This window comes from Misgurnus anguillicaudatus, chromosome 21 (genome assembly GCF_027580225.2).
Source record: "Misgurnus anguillicaudatus chromosome 21, ASM2758022v2, whole genome shotgun sequence".
NCBI lineage: Eukaryota > Metazoa > Chordata > Actinopteri > Cypriniformes > Cobitidae > Misgurnus > Misgurnus anguillicaudatus.
The window spans coordinates 58,153,169-58,175,684 of NC_073357.2; the positions used below are offsets into that span (position 1 = coordinate 58,153,169).

General features: G+C 35.6%; 3 protein-coding genes across 6 annotated transcripts in view; all 3 read left to right on the plus strand.

The window, feature by feature from the left end:
• The window catches only part of LOC141353071 (uncharacterized), a 121,954-nt gene extending 104,626 nt beyond the window's left edge, over positions 1–17,328 (plus strand). Inside the window, exon 6 of the transcript XR_012360108.1 lies at positions 17,167–17,328. The gene's annotated coding sequence lies outside the window, so the exon portion shown is untranslated. The remainder of the gene's footprint in view (positions 1–17,166) is intronic.
• The window catches only part of LOC129452210 (uncharacterized), a 44,074-nt gene that overhangs the window by 9,011 nt on the left and 12,547 nt on the right, over positions 1–22,516 (plus strand). The window contains exons 1-2 of one of the 4 annotated variants that reach the window (XM_073859501.1): positions 5,332–5,502; positions 10,451–12,151. The exons of 2 other annotated variants lie outside the window; for them this stretch is intronic. In XM_073859501.1, the coding sequence (XP_073715602.1) occupies positions 5,427–5,502; positions 10,451–11,577 (1,203 nt within the window). In that variant the 5' untranslated portion in view covers positions 5,332–5,426 and the 3' untranslated portion in view covers positions 11,578–12,151. Of the gene's footprint in view, positions 1–5,331; positions 5,503–10,450; positions 12,153–22,516 lie in introns of those variants that run through there. One more of the 4 variants, XM_073859502.1, reaches the window with a different exon arrangement.
• LOC141349118 (uncharacterized) lies at positions 19,195–20,444 on the plus strand. Its single transcript, XM_073859718.1, has one exon. It carries the CDS (start codon positions 19,195–19,197, stop codon positions 20,437–20,439), a length of 1,245 nt encoding a protein of 414 aa, XP_073715819.1. The 3' UTR covers positions 20,440–20,444.

Sequence of the window (22,516 nt, forward strand, 5' to 3'; positions counted from 1 at the left end):
TATTTCAGACTTTGTGGAAGTGAATGATGAAGGTCAAGAACACAGTGAAGTAAAGGATAAACATCAGGACCACAATTTTATGACTGACAGCTGCTTAGAAACTGATGAAAATTCCCCTCAAGAAGGAGTTAAAGCCAAAAATGTTTTCGCATGCCATCTTTGTGATAAGACTTTCTCACTAAAAGGGCACCTAACACATCACCTAAAAATTCACACTGGTGAGAGGCCCCACGCATGCTCTCGTTGTGAGAAGACTTTTATCCAAAAATGTGAACTTAGGCGTCACATGATGAGTCACACAGGTGAGAGGCCATTTGCCTGCCCTCATTGTAATAAAGGTTTCATTAGTAAAGGAAGACTTAATTATCACATAAAGACTCACAGTACTGAAAGGTCGTACATTTGCCCTCAATGTGGAAAGAGTTTCTCATGTAAAGGATATCTTCAGCAGCATATGATAACTCACCGTCAGACACATGAGTCACATGAGTTGTTTTTATGCCCTCAGTGTGGAAAGAGTTTTTCACAGAAGAGATACTTTAATGATCATGTGAGACACCACACTGGTGATAAGCCGTACACCTGCACTCATTGTGAAAAGAGTTTCTCATGTAAAAAAAATCTTCAGATTCACATACGAGTTCACACTGGAGAGAAACCTTTCAGGTGCCCTCAGTGTGAAAAGACTTTTGCGCAACAAGTACAGCTCAAGTGTCACATACGAGTTCATACAGGTGAGAAGCCTTACTCGTGCCATCTGTGTGATAAGAGCTTTACACAAAAAGAAAATTTTAGGTGTCACGTACGACTTCATACAGGTGAGAGACCTTTCTCATGCCATCTGTGTGATAAAAGTTACACACGTGCAAAAGATCTCAGAGTTCATCTGCGCTTTCACTCGAACGACAGGCCGTTTAGCTGCGATCAGTGCGATAAGAAGTTTGTTTTGGCATCTGTGCTTAAAAGGCACCTAGAGACTCATTCAGATGAGAGGCCGTATCTGTGTTCTGTTTGTGGGAAGAGTTTTCCATCACCACAAAAAGTTAAAGTGCACCAGAAGACACATACAGGTGTGAAAAATCATGTGTGCTCTGTGTGTGATAAAACCTTTCTGAGAGGCACAGACCTAAAGCGGCACCAAAAGATACACTAAGGAAAACTTTGAAAGTGCTCAGCTTGTTGAAAGAGTTTTATTGAGTTTGTGAAGCTGATGAAACACAAGTGACTTTATATATCTCACAGAGAAAAGTGCTGTCCACACTGTAAAAAATCAGTAGAAATTACAATGTAATTGCAGCTGGGTTGCCGGTAATTTACCGTAGATTTTAATTTATGTTATTTACTGGCAAGGGTTTGTTCATAGTTAAATAAATTTTAAATATTAACAAGTCTTTATCTTTACAGAATAAAACTATACAATAACAGCCTCATGCAAAGAAATCATCATCAACCTTTTTCTGTTTTTTGCTTCAGATTTTGTTTCCCAGAATGTTTTGCTTGATGCTGTTTTTTGCTTTTACTCTGTAAAGACAAAGACTTGTAAATGTAAAATGTTTATTTAACTTTGAACAAAATGTTGCCAGTAAATAACATAAATTTAAATCTACGGTAAGTTACCGGCAACTCAGCTGCAATTTCTACGGATTTTTTTTTACAGTGAGCAAAGATCAACTTTAGTCTTTAGTTCCAAGCACATGGTTACCCCTAGCATTTTGTAAATTAGCTGCCGGTATTTCTGAATGACCTGAGGTTGAAATTAAACGCTAAAATATTTGATGAACTTATAAGTTGAAAATTGGATGGAATCTACAAATGGATAATGATCCTGAACACAACTCAAAATCCATGATGGACTACCTCATGAGGCACAAGCTGAAGTTTTGCCAAATCCCTCACAGTCTTCTGACCTAAACATCATTAAAAATCTGTGAATAGACCTCGAAAGAGCAATGCGTCCAAGATGGCTTAGGAATCTCACAGAACTGGAAGACTTCTGTAAGGAAAAAAGGGTGAAAATCCCTCAAACAAGAATTGAAAGACTCTTTGCTACAGCCACTGAACAAGCACTAGACTGAAAAACCACTTCATCAACCAGGTTGTTATAAAGCTAAAATCTCGATCTGTCCTCCTCAGATGCACTGAACTGTAACCCTCCACCCCCCAATGCACACACACTTAATCACACAATACACCAGTCACTTTTATATAAATGCTGCTATCCTATATGCACTACAATGTAAATATACTGTACTTTTATGTGTTTTTCAATGCCTTTTTCTTCTTTTTAAACACTGTATGGGTGATTCTCACAGAATCCAGACTTAAAAGGTCAAATTTTTTTAAAAAGCCATTGAAGCCAATTTTTTGCACATATAAGATGAACTATAACCATTATTTTTTAGAGGATTTAAAACATATTTCCTATATAATTATTTAAATTCTTTAGATTATCATTATAAGAAATTATCGTTACCTCAACATTATATTACTGTAAATTTATGCATTTACAAACACATGTTTCGGTAATGAGAACTAAAAAGTTGTCTTGGTACTATGACAAACAAAATTTCAACTTTTATCTGGAGAGAAAAAATAAGAACTGCTTACCTGTTAGTCATCTTGAGTGTCACAGTCAATTATGTCCCTTCCAACAATTATTTTTTTTTTTTTGAAAATGTTAGTTCCTTGAGGGCTTAAACAATGATTGAAAATTGTTGCGGAGGATGAGAATGGTCTTGGACACATTCATATTCCTTTTTATTGTCTCTACATTTATCAATGATCACCAATATCACATGTTTCTTTACTGTAAATGTTTATAGTATAACATACACTGAAGCTTTTTATTTTTTAGATTTTTTTAATTATAAATATTTCCATGTCAAATAACCCAAATCCAGTCATGGGCACGTTGCTGTACTGAAAATTTTCACCTTAAATGTGGAAAAAACAACAAAATTGGTTTGTATGATGTCATTTGAAATCATGTGCGAAATAGTACATGAAGAGATGTTTGTAACTGTATGCTTCTTGTTTTGATACACTTACTTTGCATTTACTTTTTTTTAATCAAAATGTTTCATGACACCTCATAAGTCTAATTTTGCGAGAATCACCTGTATATTATTTCTAATTTTTCTAATAATTTTGTGTTAAGTAATGTTGTTGTTGTAAAATGCAGACTTGAACGTGATTTCAATACTATGTATGTCCTGTACAAATGAAGAATTGACAATAAAGACAATTAAGTTGACTTTTTCAAGGGACTTTTATTTTGCTTCTCGGAGCCTGTCGTGTGGTGACGTCAAAAGGAGAGCGCTGCCGCTCGTCTGTCGTTGATGAGAGACTGGGGTATCTGTGAGGTAAATAAACTATACAGCATATGATTTAATTTTTTAACAAATGTACTTAAACAACTTAAATGTTACTGAAGCAGCTTTCGATAATATTAGAATATTGTAATACTTTATTGTAAAGTACTGAGAGTCGTTTTCATGTTCAACTGCATTGAGTTGCGTTTGGTCTCTAAAACAAGAATGTAAACAAAAAGAAAAATATTTACTTTCTTTTTCAAGAAAGGTTTGTATGTTTTTAAATCTGCTGATGACTTTTTTGAGTAAGTGTCTTTGAAGATTTTTTAGATATGCACGTCTATAATCTTTATAAATCTACATTCATACTTTTCATATTAAGTTGTAAATTTGAAAATGTGAATCTTAATTACTTGAACATCTTAATTATTAACTGTAGCTGTATTTGAATGGTACATCTTATTTACCCTTTTATTTTAAAATGAATTAGGATGTAACCTAGTTTCGTCACATACAGTATATGACAGGGCTCTAGTCTGACATTTGAGAGTGGTGGTAAGAAATAAATAAACAAACACTTAAACAACATCCAAATGTTGTTATATAAAGTCTATATATAGACTAATGTCTTTATTTTAAATTGTTTTAAATATTAAGTACATTTTACTATAAGTGGTAACTAAATCAATTTTTTGCACATTGTAGTTCATATTAACGCTGTTTCAAAATAAATAAGAAACATTGATGTACTTAAGATTATCTTAAGAAGTTCTAAAGAATATTTTTTTGAATATCAAGTACACAATTATTGCACAAAAATATAAGTTATGAGAGTGTACTACTTTTTTTACCTGGGAAGTTAATGTATACCGCTTTTTCTGCAATATAGTGCAGCCCTTACCTGTTCTTAGAGCAACTCCTAAAATGAAACGTGTTTATGTATTTCTATATTACATGGGTGATTCTCACGAAAACTTGGTTTTAAACATGTCAAGCATGAAAATATGAAAATTGCTTAAATTTACTTTTTTTCCCACCAGACATTGAAAAACAAAGTCTGGAGTAAATGGGAACATTAATTTAAAAACTTTTACTTATCATTTAACAGTTTTTGTAACATAATTAAAAAAAAAAATCCTAAAAAATCTCATTACCGCAACAGTCAGAAAACATCAACACTGACATATTTTCAAAATGACATGACAAACCTGAAAGAACATAATTTGGAGATTCTGCACATGCATTTAAAATCAAAGTATTATGCTTCTATTAATTAAATTAACATTTAATAAGCATCTGTTGCGGTAATGATAATCAAAATGTTGTGTAAGCATTCTGACAAGACAATATTTCAAATTAACTGTAAAAAAATGATCTTACCTGGTAGCCATCTTGAAGTAACTGGTCCATGTGCTTGGTCACTCAAAATCAAACTTTATTAAAATTCTCTATGTGTGCTTAAACTGTTCTCAAAAAGTGTTGCGGAGGATGAGAACATCAGGCATGGACACATCATTTTCCTAATTTTTCTTCATTATTACTATACATGAATATTCAGTAAATAGTTTTTCTGTCATCTAAAGTAGTCTAGCAAAACATCCATTTATTTTTTTCTTAATATTTTTGTGTTAATTTGATTAAATTACAACATAACGCATGTTCAAACACAGCCGGACACATTGCGGTAATGAGAATTTCAGCAGAAAATGAGATAAAATTTACAATTATAAATTCTTATGTTGAAATCACACATTGTGCAAGGTAGAACACAGTATTGTGTTAATTCTGATGCTTTTTAATGTTACTATATTACTCATTTTAAAGCTAAAATCATTAGTGCCGTGGTGTTTCAATGGTTTCGTGAGAATCACCCACATACCTATAAAGATCTTTGAAATGAAAAGTGTTTAAATCATGATGAACAACACAATGCTGAGAGTTTGTGTTGTAGATCACAGAGTAAACAGTGTCATGTTATTACATTGAAGATTCTGTCATTGTTTACCCGTTATGTTTATTTGATTATAGTTCATCTATAAATACTGTGAAGAAGTCAAACAAGCAGCTGCTGTCACAACACATTCAACTACTCTACTATTCTGATCCACTGTTGTAATGATGGAGTGTGTTAAAGAGGAGACTGATCCTGAATCATTCACAATAACACCTCAATGTACTGAACAACAGAGAGGTTTGTGTCAAATCTTCATTTATCATTAATAACTGTTTACTCAATGTCAGGCTCGGGAGCAGGGGTGGACTGGTCTTTCTGGAGAAGTCCTGGCTGGTTCGTCTTCGAAGAAAAAGTGTCTTAAAAAAAAGTTGCCAGCCAGCGCCAGCCATTTTTTTTTTGTGTGATTTTCACAAAAGTTTTATGCCTTCCAGTAGGGATGCACGATATATCGGGTGACATATCGTTATCGGCCGATAACTGCTTATTTTTATTTAATTTTATCGGTTATTGTTATGATTTGCAAGAGGGAACCCAAGTGCAGACAGAGGGATAAACACTAAAGACCTTTATTGATAATATAAACAGAAAACAAAACCCACGAGGGGGCAAAACAATATAAACAGGAAGACTAAAGAACACTAAACTAGACAGGACTAAACTGTGACACTAAACTGGAAACACTAAACAATAAACTAGACAAAACACTTAATATATAAACACTAGACTTGACTTGACTTTTAAACAGAGTACTCACAGGTATTGGGAACACAGAAACAATGCACAAGCACAGGACAATGAATACAAGAGGATTAAATAGGGGAACAAATCAAGAGGGGAACAGGTGATATAAATCAAACAATAATGGGATAATTAATGAGGAAACAAGGGGGCGGGGTCAAGAGACGAGACTGAGAGCACATGGCTAGGAATAAACAAAGCCAGTGCTCTCACACAAAACATGGGTCTGTCATGGTTCTGCCACAAGACTAGATAAAACAAAGGACAAGATGGCAGAACCATGACAGGTTATCGTCTGATAGCAAAATTAGGCCGATAAATGAAAGCCGATAAATGATGGATTATTTTGGTTTGTTGATCCACTTCACTTGCTCATTGCTGGCCATGTGGAGTTTTGATTGGTGCTTTCTGTGACATAGCACGAAGATGACACGTGTTGCGGGCTTAAGAAGAGTATGCTAGTCTAGTGCAAAGACAAGATGTCCGCGGTCTGGGAGTTTTTCATTGTGAATATATGAATATTTATCGCCCTATATATATATTGGTTATCGGGCCCCAAATATAAAGAGTTATCGGTATCGGCCAAAATTTCCATATCGGTGCATCCCTACCTACCAGAAAATGTTCTTCTTTAAATATTGTAACATAACAGACCCTATGCTTTCAGACAAACAAACAAACAAACAAACATTTGTACTCTTTTTACCACCTCTCAAATATGGGTAGGTTTTCTTTTAAAAATACCAAATTTTGAGCAAAAAGCTGAGATAATACATTTTTTGTGAAGGACTTTTGATAGAGATCAGAGTTAACTTGTGCCAAACTCATGCAAAAAATATTGCATAGCTTTTGTCAGCCGTTTGTTTAACTTCACTTAAGTCTTTCCCCGCAATTGACGAGTTAACTCGGTTGGGAGAGAAGCTAAAAGTAAAAAGCAGGCCGCAGTAGCCCTAATATTGAGCCAGATGAAAGAGAGACAGCAGCATTCAATTATTCAATCGATCTTCGATTAATTGTCGATAAGAATTAAATCAATAAAGCTTAACGATTGGCGTACGCACATGTTTGCGGTGCCTGTGCAAAACACATACTGTATTTCGACATGTCATGGACGCATGGATATGCGACTGTTGCAGAGTGCGCATGTTAAGGTGGAGTTATACACTGTGTCTATTAGTCATTATATTTCATTACTAGATAATTTTAACATTTTCTCATTTTACAATCCCACTAGCATGTTATTTAATCAAAATAAAATCTTTTAATTTGCGTGAGGAAGCTGGCGTTTTTACGCACACTTTTATGTCATTGGCTCAGAGGTGGGTTGTAACGAATTACATTTACTTCGTTACATGTACTTGAGTACATTTTTTGTGTAACTAATACTTTTAGAGTGAATTTAAGGATAGGTACTTTTTACTCTTACTCAAGTACATTTCTAGTGAAAAAACTGTACTTTTACTTCGCTACATTCGGCGGTGTTACTGCGCTACTTTCAAATGGTAATAATTAATGAATATATATTTTTTAAAAAGTTTATAGGGTCGTGTTCAAAAGTTTCGCGAGACAGGCTGCGTCACCCTTTAGCGCGCGCGACCGCGCGTAGATGATAGGAGAAGCAGATGAGGGTGCGTGTGCGTTGTCCAAGATATCGGGGGCAGATCATGCATGGCAAATACAGAGTTAACCGTCAGAAAAACATCTGTGTTTGTGTGTGTTTGAGATCTATTCTCAAATTACACGTTATGTGATGTTAATGTCCCATTGCAGGACTGAGATAGGCTGCTTTACTTGTATATAAGCAGAACAATGAGACTTTTAAGGAGAGGTTTGTGAAAACCCTCCAAGTAGTCTGAAATTCAGTGCTTTTGCCCTACTTCTCTATCAGATCGGAAGTAACGAGTTACTAACTACTTGAGTAGTTTTTTCATCTAATACTTTTTTACTCTTACTCAAGTAAATAATTAGATTGATACTTTTACTTTTACTTGAGTACATTTTTGTATAAGTACTTGTACTTTTACTTGAGTACAGACTTTGGGTACTCTACCCACCTCTGCATTGGCTATATGCCACTGCAGTAAAGGCTTATTGCATTATTACAGTTAAAGATTATTCGATTGAATGATTGTTAATTTAAACAATCATCGAATATGGGAATTTGCATAAATTGAGATCCCTAATTCAAATTGATAATTGATACTGGTTATGTTATAATGTATAAATAATCAAGTATTGACGATAATCAATTGTATTGATGCACTGAGAGCCCTCTACACAGGGTCCTATAAAGCCCTGGACTGGCCCTGGCTACAGTACTATGTGATCTTACAGTGTGAGGGGCAGGCCCGGTACTAGGCTTGCTGGACTGGGGGGGCAGTCAGGATTTTTGGGTGGGCAGCCATTTCTCGGCTAAAACGATTCATACACTAAAATTATGAATGTTTCAATCCAATATTATTTTGCATATGTCTTATAATAAAAGGCCATTTATATGTCATTTTGCACGTTCAAATTTTAAAAGTAGATGCAATTAGATTAATGATTTATAATGTTATAATGATTACACTTAATGTAGTTTTACACATTTAGTCACAGTTAATGAAATCAGGCAAGCAGGTGATATGAATACAAAGCTGTACATATAGCTATATTTTATTAATGTTTACACTGCATTTAATCAATTATTTCACTTATAGATAAATTAAAGCCATTCTTATACCTACCCTACCCAACATATACCTTTATTTTAAATAAACACTTGTTAGGAACTTTATTTCCACTTCTCAAACATTTTCTTCATTTAAAATAATGTATTTTCAATGTGATATATGTGATAAGCTGTATTGTCATTAATTCCTGACCCTATCATACATGCTGCTGCAGCAACCTCTAATATCACAACAAAGCACAACGCTTTAAATAATATATTTTGAAACATCATGTAAGCAAATTGACGTGCATGACAAATTCGTCAAAGGTTATCCTGTTTGCCTATAGCAGCACCAGACAAAAGCACAAGCCATAAAATACTGTAAGTGTGATTTGCGACGAGACTAAAGATAAATCACACTGCTTTGTTCATAACACAGCAAATCAGATATTATAATACAACGCAACATTATAAAATACAACGTTTTACCTTATGATGACCTTGCGGAGTGAAAGCTCCTCTTGAACTTAAAAGTCTGTAAATTTGTGCGTGTGAAGTTTTTCTCAAACGCGAGCTGAATGAGCTGATGAATGACGATGACAAAACCGCTAAAATGTGATTTTAAAACTGCACGCGATGCTCAGCTGTTACAATACTGTATATTTACTGTATAACCATCTTATATCATTTATATCTACTATATATAGTATGCCACAACCAAACTGCATATTCTAATTTTAATAAACAGAACTACGTCTAAAACAAACACATGAAATGCTGCTGGAGACTTGCCATTGGCTGTTGTATTTGAATGAATAAATTCTGAGGTGAGTCTAAGAAAGGATAAGGGGCTATTTTGGGCATGTTTTACTATAAAAAAGTTTTAATTTAATATGTGTTGGGTTATTACGTTTATGTAATACTAAATTGCATTGTTTCTGATATATATTTTAAAGATGCGTTTTATTTTTTAGTTACCGTCATAGAGAACAGTAGTACTTTTCCTATGACTTAAATACTGCTGAAAAGACCTTCAAAGCTAGAATAAGCTAAACAGACGATACTGGGCGGGAGCTGCAAACGCCTAAAGTAGATATTTTTTGTTTAAAGAGACTCCGTTATTTTAAGGTTGGCTGGACATTTTTGGGGGGGGCAGAAGGAAAATCTGGGGGGCAATGCCCCCCCAGCCCCCCCGTAGACCCGGCCCTGGTGAGGGGTCAGTCATAGAAACACACCATGTGCTGTCATTAATAATTATGCTAAACGTTTTCTCATTGGATGATAACACGCAGTCTCATGAATAATTATGAGACACTCACATGTCATCAATGAACTATAGTACAAATCGTAGTTTTAAACCCAGAAGATGAAAATCACGTCACTACTAGAGCAAGCTCTCTTTTCCACCAAAGTTCAAATTTTTCAACTCGCGCGTTTGCTGCGGCTACGCTTAATTTGCGCCATTCGCGTGAACTAGATGTGCAAATGAGGCGGAACATTTGACGTAATATTGAAATCACTCGTGCTTGACCCCTCTACTGCGGCTGGTCTGAACGTAGCATGAGGAAGAAATTGTTTTATAGACAAACAGGAAGTAAAGCACTCTTGAATGACTTTTGCGTGATTTGTGCTAACAAAATGCATTTCACACGTGAGCCCACCTCTCCAACTGGGCCAGGTTAAATATGTAAATATGATGATATTGATGTGAATTATTTAATTGGTTTTTCTTTTTTGCATTCTACTATTAAATTGGAATTCTTATTTGTATAAATGTTACTGTGTTTATTTCAGACTTGGTGGAAGTGGAAGGTCAAGAACGCAATGAAATGAGGAACGTACATCAGGACCACAATTATATGACCCATCAAGAAAGAGTTAAAGCCAAAACTGTGTTTACGTGCCATTTATGTGATAAGACTTTCTCACAAAAAGGGCACCTAACGTGTCACCTAAGGATTCACACGGGTGAGAGGCCTTACGCGTGCTCCCAATGTGAGAAGACTTTCGTCCAAAAAAGTCACCTTATGGAACACATGAGGAATCACAGAGATGAGAGGCCTTTTGCCTGCCCTCAGTGTGATAAAGGTTTTATTAGTAAAGGAAGACTTAATTATCACATAAAGACTCACAGTACTGAAAGGCCGTACGTCTGCCCTCAATGTGGACAGACTTACATATTTAAAGAATCTCTTAAGAAGCACATGGTTGTTCACACTCACACAAAACCTTTCTCATGCCCTCAGTGTGGAAAGAGGTTTTCACATCAGAGAAGTTTTAATGCACACATGAAATGCCACAGTAGTGATGGACCGTACACCTGCTCTCATTGTGGAAAGAGTTTCCCATGTAAAGCAAATCTAGAGAATCACATACGAATTCACACTGGAGAGAAACCTTTCACGTGCCCTCAGTGTGATAAGAGTTTTAGGCAACAAATACAACTTAGATATCACATACGAATTCATACAGGTGAGAGGCCTTACTCTTGCCATCTTTGTGATAAGAGTTTTAGACAAAAAGACAATCTTAAGCATCACATACGGGTTCATACAGGTGAGAGACCCTACGCATGCCATCTGTGTGATAAAAGTTACATATATGCACAAGATCTTAGAAATCATCTGCGCTATCACTCGAATGAAAGGCTGTTTAGCTGCGATCAGTGCGATAAGAAGTTTGTTTTGGCATCTGTGCTTAAAGATCACTTAAAGACTCATTCAAAAGAGAAGCCGTATCTCTGTTCTATTTGTGGGAAGGGTTTTCAATCACTCAAAAATGTTAATCAGCATCATAGGAGGCATACACATGTGAAAAGCCATGTGTGCTCCGTGTGTGATAAAGCCTTTCTGAGACCTGCAGAACTCAAGCAGCACCTAAAGATCCATGAAAAAAACACTAAAAGTGCTGAGATTGTGTAAAGAGTTTTATTGAGTTTGGGAAGTTGATAAAACACAAGTGACTGTATATCTCACAGAGAAAAGCACTGTCCACAAAGATCAACATGGTTACCCCTCTTTCATTGGGACTCGCCCCGTGCTGCACTACATCTTGAGAGAATGCTGATTGTAATACGTCAACAATGCCCAGAATTGTGCAGGGTTATGTTAAACTGTAGTGTTTTATATTTTATTACTAAGCATTATGTCATGTTGTTACGTTATATTATATAAAGAGTTCAGATGCAAACCCGACTAAGTGCATCTGACATGATTTCTTGTTAAAAAGCATTTTTATCTTAATGGATTCTGCATGTCCTGAGGGCAAAATTAAACTAATTTGATGCTAAAGTATTTTACAAACGTATAGTGCTGGTCGAGAGCATTCTCTGGTAAGAGGTTTCAGAGCCTCCAGGCCTGAACCACTAGACTGAAAAACAGCTTTATCTACCAGGCTGTTATGAAGTTGAACTACCTGTCCTCAGATACACTGAACTGTAACCCCTCCACCACCCCCCAATGCACACATACTAAATCACACAATACACCAGTCAATTTTTAATAAATGTATTTAATTTTTTTATGTAAATAAACAGTACTTTTATGGGTCACAATTCATGTGTCCTTTTCTCCTTACTGTATATTATTCTTTTATTTTTTATTTTTGTTTTGTGTAATGTTGTTGTACAATGCAGACTTGAGGGAACGTAATTTCAATACTCTATAGGATGGTTTCACGGACAGGAATTAGCCTAAACCAGGACTACGCCTTAGTTTAAAATAACCTAGTTACAATATAACAAACATGCCTTACTAAAAACATTATTGGCATATATTTTGAGGCATAATATAGGGCATTAATGTATTTTAAGACATGTCAGTGCAAGTTGTTTTCAGTTTGGACAGCTCTTACATTTATTTTAGTCTAGGACTAATCTAATCCCTGTCCGGGAAACCGGCCCCATATGTCCTGCACATAATTAGGGAGCGGGTAAATTAGAAAATTATTTGCTTTTCATTTAAAACATAATAATTTTGAACCCAGGGGGAAGAATAATTAAGAGAACGATTAAATTGAGTATTAAATAAAAATACTGTAAAGCTCACACAAGATTAGGGTCTTCGTAGCCTTCTTATTGAAAGATTTTTAATACTGCTCATACACAGATTTATCTCGGACAACAAAATCATAAAATTAGGTTTCTTATTTGTAAACTTACAGTTATCAATGTAAGATTTACAAAATTAAATAAAAGCATTTTTTATTTTCTTTGAGATAATCATTAAAGCCATAGAATATTTTACCATAAAAGTGAGAGAAGTAGTCCAGGCAAACTAACTAATTTTGGAGCAAAAAATAGAAGTAATTGTAAAATAATTTTTTTCAGCATAGATCATTTCTATGAGGTGTCCAGAACAACATACTAAAAGTCCTAAGAAATCCTAGTTGAGGAAATATGTTAATTTCTCATCAATCCGAAATGTGTGCCAATAAGGCCAGACTACAGTACAACCCAATGGGGCTATTTTTTTCCTTTACTCCTATCAAAATGAAACTTTACACAATGAAAGTACCCATGAAAAGTACTTTTTTTGTATTACAAGTTGCTTTGAAAATGAAATGTAATATGCAAATGAGCTATACACTAATCGAATATGCCCAAAATACACCCAAAAGTAACGTTTTGGTATTACAAGTTTCTCTTGAAATGAATTTGAATATCCACATGAGCTTTACACTTATTTAATATGTCCTAATTTGCATAGGCAGAAACACCGTTCATATGTATGATAAATATATCGGCCCAATGTTCATCCAATCATCTGCTGCTTTTAAACTGGCCTCTAACCTGAAAACTGCCTGGCTTGGTAGGTCCTGCCAGCTGTATAACCCCCGCCGGTATAATCTTCAGGGTCACGGAGGAACACAAGCCTGAACAGAAGGGGAGGGTTGTGTTTTTTTGTGTGTGTGTGTTTGTTTTTACATTTTTTATGTTTTTTTATCCAGCCTGGATCCTCAACCCCTTCTCTGTGGCTTTTGGTTCGGGCACCCCCATATCATTTCCTGGTTTGTTCTTTACTTGGTTCTTCCCCTCTGGATTATATTCATCTGATAAAATTGCCTCACTAAAGCAATCTGAATTGCAGCACTAGCTAAATCTGTACAATTTAAATGCATGTTAAGTTAGAAAATAGATCAACACAGTAAATGCATTAACAAAACACAAGAAAGACTGATACCTTTTTCTTAAGGTCACTAGTATAACAGCATAAATGTACCTGAGGTTCATGCAGCATTGATATGGGTAAAAAAATTGCATTGCAAAATACATTCATTACAATGCAGTGCAATTGGCCATTTATTTTGTTGGGGCACTATTATGGGTCAGTGCTGAAACAGTTTATATAAAATCCTCTTAAGTTTCTGAATTTAAATGACATTTTTATTAAGAATGTGTAATTGATTGTTTTCCATACTTACATTTTAATCAGGGAACGAAAACCCTACTGTATTATAGATTTTTATTTAAAAGCAACTAAATGATTTCAGACTTTTTCCATTCAAGATGACACATCGAGCTCTTCAAACAATCCAACCCCAATCATTTTGAGGCTGTAATTCTACATCTCGTCTATTTGTCATAGGAAAGGGATGGCACTGAAAAAAGTAAAGAATGACACTAGCTTTCTCAAACAAGCTAAGGTGTTTAGCCAGTCACAGGAAAATGTGGGAAAAGGCATCATCATTGCAGGTGAAAAAGCTCTAGTATCACTGTATGGGGGCAAAAGGATGAATCACTGGACATGCTAAGATACAGGCAATTCTTTATTAAAGTAACTCAGAACTCATCTCCAGTGGAAGCTCAATCTCTCCCTCCAACGTCAGCAGCTGCAAAGTTCCATAGTCGTCGGGTCTTTTACCAAATGATGAAGTGGAAAGGGGGAAGTGAACCTATGGACCCAAAACCTTGGGGGTGCCATGTTTTGGATGGGAGATTAATGCCAATAATGACTGATCAGCCAAGCAGCGTAATGAGCCAACACCATGTCAATTTTTTCCCAGGCTGGGAGGACCAGCTTAAACCAGCTACTGCCACCTTAAATCAGCAAAAACCAGTTACCAGCTTATGCTGGTCTTAGCTGAATTTTTCAGTAGGGATTGTTAATCACTGCTATGACTAAACACATACGCATAGGTCTAAAAGGTACCAAATTGTGAAAAGCGCTATATAAATAAAATTGAATTGAAAAAAATTAAATACATAAATAAGATGCTCACTTACATTATAGGCTATAGCGTTACATTATAACCACATTATACTTTATACATTATACTTTCATTTTCCGGGCTTCAGTTCTGGATGGCATGATGCACACAGCAGCTCTAAACTTCAGCTCAATCATTACATACGCAGAAAGATTGATCCATACCGTTTAAAATCATGTTTACTTACTGCTGCACTTTTGTAGTTGATAGTTACGTCCACTGTAGTTGCAAGAAAGACTGCAGCACAAAGAGATGCACATGCAAAAAAACATGGACTCCCTTGCACTACCATTTGTGGAGAATGTTGTGGTAATAGCTGTACAAACTCACAGTTGCCTGATTTGTCAGATGAATATGACCCAGAGGGGAAGAACTAAGCAAAGAACAAACCAGGAACTGATATAGGAGGTGCCAGAACCAAGAGCCACTGAGAAGGGGTCGAGGATCCAGGCTGGATTTAAAAAAAGATGTAAAAACAAAATCACCAAAAAATAAAAACACCAAAAAAAGGCCTCCCCTTCTGTTGCTACCTTGTTGTGGTGGGGAGGCTTGTGTTCCTCCGTGACCCTGAAGATTATACCGGCGGGGGTTATACAGCTGGCAGGAACTACCAAGCCAGGCAGTTTTCAGGTTAGAGGCCAGTCTAAAAGCAGCAGGATGATTGGATGAACATTGGGCCGATATATTTATCATAAATATGAATGGTGTTTCTGTCTATGCAAATTAGGACATATTAAATAAGTGTAAAGCTCATGTGGATATTCAAATTCATTTCAAAAGAAACTTGTAAATTCAAAAAGTTACTTTTGTGTGTATTTTGGGCATATTCGATTAGTGTATAGCTCATTTGCATATTAAAATTATTTTTCAAAGCAACTTGTAATACAAAATAAGTGCAAAGCCCACGTGGACACTCAAATTCATTTCAAAAGAAACTTGTAATACCAAAAAGTCACTTTTGGGTGCATTTTGGGCATATTCGATTAGTGTATAGCTCATTTGCATATTAAAATTAATTTTCAAAGCAACTCGCAATACAAAAAAAATCACCCCCCATGGTCACTTCCATTGTGCAAAGCCTCACCTCGACTGGAGCAAAGGAAAAAATAGCCCCATTGGGGTGTACTGTAGTCCGGCCCTACTGCACACACCTCGGATCCATGAGAAACCAACACACCTCCTCAACCAGGATTTCCTAGGACTTTTAGTATGTTGTTCTGGACACCTCATAGAAATGATCTATGCTGAAAAAAATTATCTTACAATTAGTCTGTCGTAAAACGCTATTTTGCCTGGACTAAAGGGATTTTTTTATTGGGATTTCAAATGTACATACAAAACAGGCCTGCAATAAAAAATAACTACAATTGTCAAAGGCAGACACATTGCACCATAAACATTTACAGTTCAAATATGAAAATACAAAGAAATGAATTAAATAATATAATTAATGAAAAAAATGAATTAAAGAAGAGAAAATAAATAACTAATGGTAAAAATAAATAAATAAATAATACTTTTTAATAATGTTGACAATACAAGGGGTTACAAATAATTATTGGGTACAAAGATCTTTGAAAAAACTGGCAATAACATTAAATTTTTCATTTGAAATGGTATGAAGAGAGTTTGCAATCGTTTTAAGTTCTCTGATGAAGCGAGGAAAGGATGGAGGGGGGACTTTTATTTTACTCCTCGCAGCCTGTCGTGTGGTGACGTCATAAGTAGCGCGCTAGCGCTCGTCTGTCGGTTGAGGGAAGATTCAATCGAGGTACAATACAAACAAAATACAATACAATACAAAATGTTTTTTTTTTACCAATTTATTCCAACAACTTAAATGTTACTGAAGCAACTTTAGATAATATTACAAAATTTTAATACTTTGTTGTGAAGTATCTGAGACTCTTTCTTGTGTACAACGGCAATGAGTTTGGTCTCTGAAACAAACAAAAACACAGGAAGAAATATTTTCTTTCTTTTTTTTTAAACCGTTTATGTATGTATGTTTTTATAAACCTGTTACTGAAATTTTGTTTCTTTTTTTGAGTAAGTGTTTATTTAAAATATGCAGACTGAAATATGAAATTCTTTTACAAATTCTGTTTATGGTATAGCATTAATATTTGTTTTGATTGGGGTAACTGGAATAGATAAACATGTTTATTTTTTCTTAACGTCATTTCAGCATTTATGGCAAATTTGGCAAGGTTTGCCACAAAATCAACCTTATGCTGATCTCAAGAGACAGTTTTATCTTGTTATACCCCTAATGTTTACCTTTTATGTTTATTTGATCATAGTTCATCTATAAATACTGTGAAGAAGCCAAACAAGCAGCTGCTGTCACAACACATTCAACTTCTCTACTATTCTGATCCACTGTTGTTATGATGGAGTGTGTTAAAGAGGAGACTGATCCTGAATCATTCACAATAACACCTCAACATACTCAACAACAAAGAGGTTTGTGTATAATCTTCATTTATTATTAATAACTGCTAAAGTTTCAAAATGTCAGATTTGACTTAAAGGGTAATGACACCACTTCTTTCAGATCCAGTCTACATCACTATTGTTTTAAAAATGCAATTTCAATTTAAATGGTGGTGGACACTGTGAGAGGAAAGGAAGTAAGGGCTGACTGGCCATAGGACTTTCTGGAGAAGTCTATAACGGTCGTCCGTCCTTGCTGGATCTGATGGCCAACAAAAAGGGCACTAATGCAATCTTTGTTGCTTATAATAAACAGAACTGATGAAGTGGGCTCGTGGTGGGAAGCAAAAAAAACATAAAAATAAAGGTGGTTGGGAGAAGCTAAAAGTTGAAAGTAGGCAGCAGTAATATTGAGCCAGATGAGAGAGAAACCGCAGCAGTTGCTCCTGAGCCAGTGGTTCTGGTGAGTCACATGTCAGGAAAGTTACATCAGGTTACATTTGCCCACCTCTTTCACTAAAAAGCATGTAGGGGGCAGTTTCCCAGACAGGGTTTAGATTAATAAGATTAATATAATTAGGCTTTGGTTATATTAGGACATTTAAAGGTGCAGTGTGTACATTTTAGCAGCGTCTAGTGGTGAGGTTGCGAATTGCAACCAACAGCTCAGTCCAATGCTCACCCCTCGCTTTAGAAACGTATAGAGAAGCTATGGTAGCCGCCACCGGAAAAACATGTCATTGACGGAGACAACTTGGCAAAAATAGTTTGTCCGTTAATGGCTTCTGTAGAAACATGGCGGCACAAAATGGCGACTTCCATGTGGGGGGACCCTCGGTGTATGTAGATAAAAACATCTCAATGTAAGGTTAAAAAACATAACGGGTCATTATAAAAAGGTATTTATACACCCCTGATAATATAGTTTTGTATATTATTTTGCATTTCTGTCAAGAGATCCTTTTAAAAATTACACATTGCACCTTTAATACTGGTGTGCATCTTGACACAAAAACAATGGCATTGATATATGTTAAGAAATGTCAGTGCAAGATGTTTATAAATTAAGGCAGCTCAAACATGTATTTTAGTCTGGGATAGGGCTGCCTAATGATTAGTCACGACTAATTGTTTGCATAATAAAAGTTTTTGTTTACATTATTATTATTATAAACAGTACATCAACAAATATTATGTATATATAAATACAAACACACGTATGTATAATTTTAAGGAAAAAATATATTGATATAATAAATATTTATATTTAAATATATATGATATGAATTATTTGTAAATATACAAATGTTTATACACATGCAAATATTTCTTAAATATATACATGCATGTATGTGCATTTATATACACATAATTATTATACACGTTACACACACATTTAATATGTAAACAAAAACTTTTATTCTGCAGATGTAGGCAGCTCTAGTCTGGGATTAGGATAAACTCTGTCCGGGAAACCACCCCTCAATATTTCAGAGCAGTTTAAGGATAGAAGTGATGAGTGACCGACAGTATTATCCATTGATGCAAACTATAAAACAGCATTTTAGATGGACAATATGAGATTGATTCACAAGAATCAGTAATGGGAGCCCTTTTCATCATTTTATAAGGAATAGGAAAAAATGTGTGCATTTGAAAAGAAAAAGAAAAAATATTTAGTAAAAAGAAGCATAGAGTTTTAAGTTTTATTGTTTAATATAACTTTTAAGTTTTATACGTTTTAAATTGATTGTTTATTGATAAATCATACTTCGAATTTTATAACAGCATCTGCCAAATGCATAAATGTTATATGATGGTATTGAATATTACAGAATTTGATTTTCTTTTTTGCATTCTCATTTTAATTGGATTTGACAATAAAAAAAGTTACTATGTTTATTTCAGACTTGGTGGAAGTAAAAGAGGAAGGTCAAGAGCAAAATGAAATGATAGAAGAACATCAGGAGGACCACAATCTTATGACTGACATCTGCTCAGAAACTGATGAGAATTCCCTTCAAGAAAGAGTTGCAGCCAAAAATGTATTTGCATGCCATTTTTGTGGAAAGATTTTCTCACAAAAAGGGAACCTAAGGCAACACCTAAGGATTCACACTGGAGATAGGCCTCACACATGCTCCCAATGTAAAAAGACTTACATCCATAAAAGTCATCTTAGGAAGCACATGATGATTCACACTGATGAGAGGCCTCACGCATGCTCCCACTGTGAGAAGACTTTTATCCAAAAATGTCAACTTAAGTATCACATGATGGTTCACACAGATGAGAGACCTTTTGCCTGCCCTCAGTGTGATAAACGTTTCATAAGTAAAGGAAGACTTAATACTCACTTGAAGACTCATAGTACGGTAAAGCCGTACATCTGCCCTCAATGTGGAAAAACTTACACATTTAAATCACATTTTAAGAATCATATGATAACTCACAGTGAGACAAAGCCTTTCTCATGCCCTCAGTGTGGAAAGTGTTTTTCATATAAGGGACACTTAAATACTCATGTGAGAATCCACACTAGTGATAAGCCGTATACCTGCTCTCATTGTGGAAAGAGTTTCTTATTTAAATCACGTCTACAGATTCACATACGAGTTCACACTGGAGAGAAACCTTTCAGGTGCCCTCAATGTGATAAAAGTTTTAACCACCAAGTACAACTTAGGTATCACATCCGAGTTCATACGGGTGAAAAGCCTTACTCTTGTCATCTTTGTGGTAAGAGCTTTAAACATAAAGATCATCTTAAGTGTCACATACGAGTTCATACAGGTGAGAAGCCGTACTCGTGCCATCTGTGTGATAAGAAGTACACTCAACAACAACGCCTCAAACATCATTTGCTGTTTCACTCGAATGAAAGGCCGTTTAGCTGCGATCAGTGCGATAAGAAGTTTGTTTCGGCAGCTCTGCAAAAAGCGCACCTAAAGATTCATTCAGTTGAGAGGCCGTATTTGTGTTCTGTTTGTGGGAAGAGTTTTCAATTGCTCAAAAAAGCTAATGAGCACCAAAAGAGGCATAATGCTGTGAAAAACCATGTGTGCTCTGTGTGTGAAAAAGCCTTTTTGACAATCACAGAACTAAAGCGGCACCAAAAGATCCATAAAGACAAATCCTGAAAGTGCTCACTTTGTAGACAGTGTTTTATTGAGTTTGTGAAGCTGATAAATAAAAGTGACTGTATATCTCACAGAGAAAAGTGCTGTCCGCAAAGATCAACTTCAGTCTTCAGGTCCAAGCACATTGTTACCCCTTTTCCTGGACTTACTCCATGCTGAACCAAAGCTACGTTGACCAGGGCTGGGTTTCCCGATAACGATTGAACTTAGCTCTTAAGAGCGCTTTCTACGAGCTACTTAACGAACATTCGTTGTTCATTTACGTGCGTTTCCCAAAGATGCACGTTAAATGATCGCTCGCAGCTGGGTTTTAAGTGCTACTTACGAGTCGCTATCCGTTTGTCAAGTGCTGAAATGTCACTAATAGAATGACTCGAATTTGTAGCAGAAGCTTGTTTAGGCTATACAGGCTATATCTTCAGCTGATGTGCACTAATGTTTTTTTTATAATATTTTTCATTATTGTTTAAAATTATTTAAATTTTTTAATAATTTGTGCATAATGAAATATTTTCCGTATGTAGTTAGGAGTCGCCCCACTGCGAAATGCCTTCTGCATTTTATGTAATAGTTTAGTTTATTATTATTATTTGTTTTTTTTATTATCTATGTTTATTTATTATTGGGGATTATTGAATTGTACCGTACATATTTATTTGGTTTCCTTAATCAGATGCCATTTCACTTCAAAACATTTTTTTTTACTGTAGATTAATTATAGAAACAATTTGTAGGAACCATTTATCAATTTGCTAGTACCAACTTTTACCAAAATACCAAATATGTTTTCCTTCTTTATTAATTTATGTTTAGTAATTTAAATTTCTAATTTTAATTTTAAATATATTATATTAAAGTAATTTAAACAAATAAACAAAGAAGAACCCAATAAATAAAAATACATTTAAAGCATTACATTATCGTCATTGCAGGAGTGCAATTTGCTGGTTGTCCTGTAGGTGACCTTGTAACTCTGTTGTCTTATGATGCACTTATGAATGAACGATTACTCCAGAGCACTCGTAGATCTACGATGATTTTCAAGTGCTACTTAAGTTACGAAGCTTTTGGGAAAAGGCCCGTAATTCTAAGATGATTCGTACGATCGTTTTTACGATCAACTTAGCCTTACGATGCTTTTGGGAAACACGGCCCAGAATTGCAGCAGGTTATATTAGTATACTGCAGTGGCAGCCGGAGACTTCTTTTTTCGAGGGCGCTCGATGCGAAGTTCGTCACAACATGTATGTAGCCTGTCGTGTGTTGTTTCTTTTTCAGAATATGTATTTTGCACGTCGAGTGATCCTGTGTGCATTACGTGTCTTGTCGGGGTGGGTGCCTGCTGCAGATGCGTCTAGGGGGTTTGTGATGGAGGGGACGCTTGTGTTTGCTAGATACTCGCATAATCAGAGTTTACTGTTAAGGGAGTGTCTTGCGTGTATTTTGTGAACGTGAGCGTCTCTTTTGTCGTGGGCCCATTGGACGCATGTGCGGCAGGCACTTGTTTTGACAGGACACGTGATGCACATGGATTACATGATGCAACAAACACCAGGGTTCCCACGGGTTCTTGAAATCCTTGAAAGTTTGTAAATCTGGGGGAAAAATTCAAGGCCTTGGGAAGTTTTTGAAAATATACATACATAGATACAGGTCATTGAAAGTGCTTGAAACTATTTTATGCAAGACATTTTCTGGGAAAAAAATCCATATTATTCCCTGTGTAGTGTAGAATAATATCATAAAAATATAAGCACATGCACATGTTAAACTGTTCGCTTTAAATGCTTATATCTTCTGTATGCGAATGTTGATTTATACCAAAATGCTTTTTTGCGTAGTTGTGTTTGACACATGAAAACATCTCTGGTTACGTATGTAACTGTTGTTCCCTGAGAAGGGAACGAGACGCTGCGTCTCCCTTGCCATACTCTCTGGGTTCCTGTAACGCCATCTTTGGCAATATTTCAGATAGCGATATACTTCCTGATCCCGCGTCACCCTGTCTTTGTCGTTAAGCCTCACCATTGGTTGAATTTGATATACATGTTCAGATGCACTTACCCCTGGAGGCGTC